General features: G+C 38.0%; 2 protein-coding genes across 2 annotated transcripts; one reads left to right on the forward strand and one right to left on the reverse strand.

Annotated features, from left to right (window-relative positions):
* Positions 1-1,088: 1,088 nt before the first annotated feature.
* slc22a13a (solute carrier family 22 member 13a) lies at positions 1,089-4,038 on the forward strand. Its single transcript, XM_062481560.1, has 10 exons — positions 1,089-1,463; positions 1,578-1,681; positions 1,834-1,988; positions 2,149-2,317; positions 2,417-2,537; positions 2,672-2,766; positions 3,110-3,324; positions 3,439-3,547; positions 3,658-3,864; positions 3,963-4,038. The coding sequence occupies exons 1-10, from the start codon at positions 1,089-1,091 to the stop codon at positions 4,036-4,038; spliced, it is 1,626 nt and encodes a 541-aa protein (XP_062337544.1).
* On the reverse strand, positions 4,024-8,285 carry LOC134035992 (uncharacterized). The gene has a single exon (XM_062480644.1). The coding sequence runs from the start codon at positions 8,083-8,085 to the stop codon at positions 5,143-5,145; it is 2,943 nt and encodes a 980-aa protein (XP_062336628.1). The 5' UTR covers positions 8,086-8,285; the 3' UTR covers positions 4,024-5,142.
* Positions 8,286-8,520: the final 235 nt, after the last annotated feature.

Consider the following 8,520-nt stretch of genomic DNA (forward strand, 5'->3'; position numbering starts at 1 on the left):
TTAAAATGACTCCTTGTTGTACATAATTTCATCTCTTCACTGCAGCTGTTCCATACATTAACTCCTTTGGTTGTGATGCAGTGATATTTAGAATTTGTTCTCATAAGTTTCTTTTTAAATACAAATGTCCCTCTTAAGTGATGTATGCTCTCTCTCATTTGAAACAACACCTTGAATACTGTTCGATAGCTGTTGATTAGTTATTTTGTACATAATTTGTGCAGTTTTGAAGTCAACAATATCTCTGAATTTTAGTGTTTTTAATTTAATAAACAGTGGAGTAGTTGGTGCTCTAGAAGTGGTTTTATTAACAATTCTTAAGGCTCTCTTTTGAAGGATGAATATAGGTTCAGTGTTGGTTTTGTAAGTGTTTCCCCATACTTCCAAACAGTAAGTAATGTATGGCAGTATGAAGGAACAATACAACGTGTATTTACCTACAGTACAGTGTAAGCAACCTACTCCTGGTCTATTACAAGTTGCCTTGGAGCCTTGGGATTTACGTTCAGCGTTATGTAATGTAACTGTAGGACAAAAGTCATCAAAATTATATCTGTAGAGTCACAAGACAGACACCCAACAACATTATTGCATGATTTCTCTGTGTGTACTACACCTTTAACCCTGAAGAGAAAAAAACTACATTTTATAACGCTTGTATACTGTTTGAACAGTAAGTCACATTCTTTAACAATAAGTACAATTATATAGATGTTTCTGCTTTTCTAATAATTTGAACCACATAGGCTTGTAGCTTTGGTCAGAATAGACTGTATAGTAGGGAGGTTTGACTAATATTAAACTGTGTTGATGTACATTTCTACTGTTTAAGATATTGTATAATGTACAATTCACAATTAAATTCATTCTTCAGACCAAAAATGGCCTTCTTAGCTGGAAAGCTGAAATATAGATAAAGGTTACATACACATTTTACAATGGTGCTAATGTTTTATGACCTACAAGTTGGACATGTGAAGTAATCTGCTGAATCATTGTTGTGTGGTTAAACATTAATTTTATTTTTTATAGATACTTGGACTCCCCTCTGTCTTTCTAGTGCTTTTTCAAAGAAATGCTTGGCAAACATGACGGATTTTGGAGAGATCTTGAGGACCATCGGTGACTTTGGATTGTTCCAGAAGCTTATTCTGTTCGGTCTCTGCTTTCCAAATCTCATCTTGCCTTTCCACCTCGCCAGCCTGATTTTTATTGATGCAGATCCCAGTCGCCACTGTAACACAGACTGGATCCTTACAGCTGGTCCTAATCTAACCACAGAGGAGCAGCTGAATCTGACTGTTCCTCTGGAGCTTGATGGAACATTCAGTAAGTGCCTGATGTTTGTTCCTGTGGACTGGGACATCAACACAATCAGGGAGTATGGACTCAATGACACCACAGAGTGCCAGAGTGGATGGGTGTACAACAATCCAATGTATAAGGCCACCATTGTAACTGATGTAAGTATATGAGTCTTCACAAAACACATTCAAATGGCATTCTAAATTAAATATAAAAAACTGGCTTTCAAGCCATTAACCAGTTCAAATTATATCAGATGTGGTTTGTTGCAGTTTAATCTTGTCTGTGGCAAAGCTAATGTGGTGGGACTGGCACAAACAGTGTTCATGGCTGGAATTCTACTTGGTTCACTCTTGTTTGGGCCTTTCGCTGAGTCGTAAGTTGTATATTATGTCCAGAAATGTCATTTTCTTCGTTATTTTCAGTTGGAATCATACCTATAAAAATGATGCACAATGAAAATATCAGAATTGAAGACAATTATATATTTGAGACTTTTATTACTAATTTGTGTTTTTTGTTCTCCAGATTCGGTCGTAAACGAGCAACTCAGATTCCCATGGTCCTCATGTTAATTTTTACTGTTACAACAGGGCTATGTCCCAATTTCTATCTATATCTAGCATCCCAATTTTTGGTTGGTGTTGCATATGGAGGATTTCGAATCAACTGCATTGTGCTAGGTACTCTATACTGTAATACATCAGACAATTACGATTTAGTCATTGTCAGGCTGGATGAAATTACGTTAAATAATTTTATTCCATCATACAATTATGCCTTGTGCAGTAAAGAGCAACAAACACACTGTTTGAATAAAGTTGAGATTGTTTATTTTTGTAGCGACAGAATGGATTGGGGTGACCAAGCGTTCCTATGCCTCTTGTGTGAGTCAGCTTTTTGGTGGAATTGGGCAGTGTATCCTTGCTGGCACTATCTATTACATCCGTGACTGGAGATTGGCCCAGTTTGTCATGGCTTCCCCAATTGCAGTGGTGGTCATGTATATATGGTGTGTACCTTCCTAAAATGATCAACTGACAAACAAAATTGAAATCCTAAATCAATTATAAATGACAAATTCTTATATTTGTATCCACTTCTTCGCCAGGTTTATTCCTGAGTCAGCTAGATGGTTACTGGACAGGGGGAAAACAGAGGAAGCAAAGGAGTTGATTCTCAGGGTAGCAGCAATAAACAAACGGCAAGTTCCAGATACTTTGTTAGAAAAGGTAATGTACTCCAAGATGTGGTACTGTTGTCTGAGTAAAAGAACATAATAGATATCTCATGCACCAGACAGGCTCAGTGCACGCACATTTCACATACATTCCATGCACAAAGAACTAACTGTGCTTTCTTACAGATAACTGAGAAAACGAGTGTGCAGAGGGGAGGCATATGTGTTCTCATCAAATCACCTGTACTCAGGAAGTATTTCCTTACAATTACATTAGGATGGTGAGTGCAATGGTACACACTTAACACCAATTAAATTCTAATATTAATTTTAAAAAGATGCTTGCACAGGTACTGCAATCACAATTAGGCCACATAGGTCAGTATCAATGAAAAGCGGTAGGCCATGGTAAAACAGCATTTATATTTGACTATATATAACCCTGGAGACACCTCTTCCCATACATCCCATTCCTTGTTACACTTGTATATGGCACTGCACCCAATTCATTCATTGTCAAATTGGAAGTCTTACCCAGTGGAATCATGAAATGTTGGATTATTTTCAATGCTGAAAAAAAAGGTGCAACACTAACACAATAATGTTTTCTCTATCAAATCCAAGGTTTTCTTTAAATCTTTCCTACTACTGCCTGTCATTCAATGTTGGGAACTTTGGCTTAGACATCTTCTTGACTCAGCTCATGTTCGGACTGACAGAGATACCAGCTCACATCCTTTGCATCTGGCTGTTAGAAGTTGTTGGGAGAAGAATATCATTGATGTCTACCCTTCTGATTGGTGGATTTGTTTGCACACTTATTCTTGTTGTTCCACAAGGTATAGTTTAGGGAGATGCATCGTTTTCCGCTATTGCCTTCTGTTTCTGTATGTTATTGTGTCCTCTGGCTACAGATAACTGGAATATATTGTGCATCTTTCCTGACATTCCAGACAACGCCATTGTTATTACTGCCCTTGCTACCACAGGGAGGTTCTTCATGAACTGGGCAGGATCAGTATGTAATGTCTATGTCCAGGAGCTGTTTCCCACATCAGTAAGGTAGGTCTTTTTAAGTTTCCAAACTTGCCAGTAAAATAAATGTGACGTGTGCTTTATGAATAAACTTGGGTGTATTTATGCTGTTACCATAAGCCTCTTCCTACTTTCAGACAAACTGCCACGGGTCTGGGCTCCATAGCAATTCGCGTTGCTGGAATGCTGTCCCCTTTACTAAATTTATTAGTGATGTTCCACTGGGCCATACCCACCATAGTCTACAGCAGCCTGTCATTAGCTGGAGGGGCTCTTGTCTTTCTTCTTCCTGAGACTAGAAGAACAGAACTGCCTGACTCAACAGACGAGGCCGAGGGGAAGAGGTGAGTCAGCCGGGAGGAACAGAAACGTAACTGAGACAGTGAACGACGCCAGCACATTCCATAATGAATAATCATTTTCTTTATGTACTCTTTTACAGAAATGTGATGACTAAGACAAAAGGATGTGTCCAGATAGAGGATAATCCAGAATGTGTTAAGTCAACTAAGCTTTAAATGACCAAACCCATTTTCAAAAACGGTTTTATTGCTTTGCTAGCAGTTTATTACATAAGTGACAATCAAGTTAGTACATATGGGGTATCAAGGGCAGATTGACAGAAATCTTCTTCTTTTTTTCAGAAACTATTTCACATATCATATATCACATAATAAAAGGGGTTGATTAAACACATTATAGGTCAACTTTATTTTTTAATTAGAATGACCATTAAGGCTAACATTTACACAAAATGTGAAAAAACTTAATGTATGAATACTTAATTGGCATTAAGGTAATTCACTATTATGGCGTGTTTCATTTAATTTCAAAAGCAAAGTTGTATGTTGATTTTGACAGTTACAATTATTTGGTTATTTATTTAAAGACTTTCACACAGACATATTACTGATTGTTAATAGCACATTAAAATGCAATACTCTTAAAAAGTTAGAGTACAAGTTAAACAGGTAAAGACATTGTGTATGTATTGTCTGAATAAACTGAGCCTTTTTTTTCTTGAAAATATATATTTTAGATAACGGATTTTTGGATTTAACAGAATGTGTTCTGAATATTAATAATAATATGTCTATTTAGTTTCAATTTGAACAACAATCAACAAAATGCGCTGTGTATACAATGCAACTATCATTTTTTTAAACATATTTTATACCTTTAGGCAATCACAATGAATTGTATGTTAAGTTAGACATTTCAATAGTGCAATACTTAATGTAGGTGCTTTATATTTCTAAATCCAAACCAATAATTAAATCTACACTATCACAGGTTTGCATAGGATTAGGAAAGTTATAGGTACTGTATATACTTGAGTGATGTCACTGGAAAACAAGTACAACTACAATATGAATGCTGAGCCATACATTTATAATCAGTCATTACACTAACACAATCTTGGAATTCAACCTAATCAATGATGCACTGAAACGTACCTTTATGATATTTTGAACATGTTGTATAACTGTCAATAAAGAGCTGATGATGTTTGACCATTCCAATAGTGCATTTTAATGATATAATCAATGATCTGTTAAGTTTCTTTCAGCATGACTAGTTTATGATGATCATATTTACAAGCTTCTCAATCATTGGCATTATCAGCCTAATAAATCATCCATCCAGCTGTTATCAGTGTTTGGAGGTGCTATTGGTGCTGGACTACTGCCACGACTGTTAGGATCAAAAAAGGAATCCATGAATGTATTTGGATCACTAGGGGGAGGCGTGGGTGATATTACAGATTCTGATGTTAGGATGTCATGGTGGAAAAAATCACTTTGAACTGCAGGGGGGGACCTTGCTGTGTGATCCAAAGCCAGAAAGTCATCAAAGTTATTAGGGTTGGTTTGACTGGGCTGCTGTGTGGAAACACTTCCATTGGTCACGCTATCGGTCATCCCAAAAACGTCATCAGGAATTACAGAGATACTTGGGCCAGAAAATATGTCTGCTCCATCTTGCTTAATAATACTGGCAGTAGATTGCTCTGTGTTGAATATATCAAAGTCAACATTTGGTGGAATGGGTGTAGATAATTCAAAAAGAGTCAGGTTATGCCCCTCTAAGGATTTGTTTTTAATACCATTGTTCTCATCTTGCCTTTTGGACGTTTGATCAAAGACATCAAGTGTATTCGTGGTGAGAGAAACAGGGGGAGCACCAGCTGAAAGAATGTCGATACCTGAAGAAAGCATTGCTTTTGTGTCACCTAAACTATTTATTGCCTTCTCTGGTTGTGATAGATCCAGGGGATTGAGGGGGTATTGTGGAATGTCCTGACCCAGTTCAAAAAGCATTCCTGCACTGACATCATTTTGTCTCTCTTCTGGAGAGTGAAGGATTTCATTTGACTGGTTGAAAGAGCTATCTGTGTTTATCTTAATTGACAATGACTCGGCAGGTAGGACATTTAAATCATCTTTAAAAATGTCACCTGCGAGTTCCTGTAGACTGTTTCCCAAAATGGCATCACTACCCCTTGTTGTTTTAAAATTACCTGAGTCCTCAGTTAACGTGTCGTTAGTCATGCTTGTTTTGATGAGTGAATGTTCAGTCTCATGACTCTGAAACTGGGGTCCAGGATTACCAAATAGGTCATTAGTAACATTGTCGATTTCTTCAGAGGCTGAAAAAACGGGTTTGTCCAGTGTTAAAATGTCACCTATGTGGTCAGTCAAAACAGTGGAAGCTTCAAGCGTGGGTAAGAGGCCTGTCAATGGATTGGGGTGAGCAGAATCAGAGATTTCACTGACAATGTCTGTGACCTCTGTTTCTTCCAGAAGTGAGTGTTTAAATGTGCTACTATACTTTTCTTTTTCAGTTGCATCCTCTTTCACCCCTTTAACCCCCTCAGGTTTCTCCATTGTCTGAACAGTCTTTTTTGTTCCATCTTGCTCCTTTAGCTTGGCTTCCTCAGTTTTCTTTGTATCTTTCTCTGGTGATGACTGGAACAGTTTTCCCAAGATACCCCTGGGTTTAGGGTCGGGTTTCTTCTTATCTGTAGGTTCAACCTTGTTGTTTTTCTCATTGCTACCTGTTATGAAAAGTTTGGACAAAGGGCTCTTCCCCTTAGACCATGATCCCCTTTTCGCTTGGGCCGTCTCACTCTGTTTGCCCATCAAAGAGTTGGACCTCTGGACACCCCGGTGACCTCCACTCTCTGTCCCTTTTACTGGAGCATTATTTTGTAGCTGTTTTTCATTATTGGAACAAATGACTGGAACCACTTCCTTAAATTCAGGCCCTGGTTGACTTGTTCTCATCTTTTGATCTCCTGAATCAGACACATCTAAGAGTTCAGCTTCATCTGATACTTCCTCTGAACGCTCTGCTTTGGTTTCCTCATCATCAGTTACCTTGACAACCTGGGATTCCCCTGGATTCACTGTGTGTCTCTTCAAACTCATACAGTCGTTGTTGACCTGTCCTGGGATGTTTGGCTGTTGCTTGTCCTGAATGATATCCTCATCTGCATGAAATCCTTTTGAAACATCAACCTGTCCTCTACCAAGACCATCCATTGTATCCTGAGGATTCTTTTCATTTGAATTTGGGGTCACTTCACTTTCGAACTTTTTTGTGCTTGCATTAAAATCTATGTTATTCCTACTGTCAACAATTTCCTCAAGGGATGCATCATCTGAGTGCGCTTCCCTTTGATTCTGAGTTTTTACACCTGAGCTCAGTTCAGAGGATGATGGATTATCTAGATTGGTATCAGTGTTTTGGGCAAACCTGACAGACTTTTTAGCTTTACTAAGAAAGTCGTTTTTTTCTTCAGAACTTGAATTTTGTTTCTTGCTTGCAGGTGGTGTCGCATGAATGTGATCTCTTGTCTGTTTTTTGATGGGGAATGACTTTCCTGTTGGCATACGAGAGGAAGAGAAATCGACTACTGTTGTTGATGTGTCTTCTTGAAAAAGTGTTCTTTTAAAAGAAACACTCCATGGCTTGGATTTGTTTGAATCTGAGATCTCTGATGAGTGTGACAAAGTCTTGTTGGATTTCTGAGTCAGAACTTTAGATGATGTTTTATCCTGTTCTCCTGTTCTGACCTCTACCTGGTCCCTCTTTGATATATTTCTGTCAATGTGTTTCTCTGAAATAGGACTGGTCCAAGACTTTTCTTTGGCTTGTTGGTCAGTAATGGACACACTCTGCCAAGTCTTAACTTGCTGTGCTGGACTGCCCCTTGGTTCCTTTTTCTCTGGTGGCCAGCTCTTTTTCAGTTTGTTCCTGTTATCAGTACCATTGTTTGCCAAAGGTTCTTTGGGTGGTAATGGAGCCAGCCTCCCTGCAGAGATCTCTACTGAGCGATCAACAACCACCAAGTTGGCTTTAGATGCTTTCTCAGTCACATTCATGTCTGGCTCTGTTTCTTCGGTCTTTTGAAGCCAACGGTCTTTGTGTTGTCTGTGGCCAAATCCCTCATCATAATTTCCCTTTGTTTTAAAGAGTTGTTGGTAGTGAAAAATGCAATAGAACTCTCCATAAAGAGAAGAGTAGTTTCTGATGCTGCAGTTGAGTAGAATAAAACACATATTGTAGTAATTGTATTAGTGGTATGAGAAGAATTGGATTGACATTGTTTAATTATTAGGCCTCTACAATTGTACAGTAGGCAATCATTTAAAAAATATTGAATTGTGTTGGATGCATTTGTCAGATAACCCTTAGTTGATTGCATTTTAATACAGATTGCAGCAAAGAGTGATTTGCAGACTGGAAAAAAAAAACTAAAATCTCACCTGAGCTTCTTTTTACAATGCTTACAGCAAAAGCAGTTGTAGTGGAGGACAAGATTATTGGCCATCATTCTCTCCATTGGGTATACAGGTGTCAAACAGGCTGAACACATCTCTTTTGCAGGTGACTGAAACTGATAGCAACAACTTCATGATTCGAATTTGGCATTATACAGTGGAACATTGAAATGAGAATATATTTACTAAATGTGTAATGAAATTCTTGATGCA

This window comes from Osmerus eperlanus, chromosome 16 (genome assembly GCF_963692335.1).
Source record: "Osmerus eperlanus chromosome 16, fOsmEpe2.1, whole genome shotgun sequence".
NCBI lineage: Eukaryota > Metazoa > Chordata > Actinopteri > Osmeriformes > Osmeridae > Osmerus > Osmerus eperlanus.

Coding starts and splice junctions, on each gene's coding strand:
- slc22a13a (XM_062481560.1), top strand. CDS start 1,089: ATGACGGATTTTGGAGAGATCTTGAGGACCATCGGTGACTTTGGATTG. Junction 1,464..1,577: donor AGGCCACCATTGTAACTGAT/GTAAGTATATGA, acceptor GGTTTGTTGCAG/TTTAATCTTGTCTGTGGCAA. Junction 1,989..2,148: donor AATCAACTGCATTGTGCTAG/GTACTCTATACT, acceptor TTATTTTTGTAG/CGACAGAATGGATTGGGGTG.
- LOC134035992 (XM_062480644.1), bottom strand. CDS start 8,085: ATGTGTTTTATTCTACTCAACTGCAGCATCAGAAACTACTCTTCTCTT.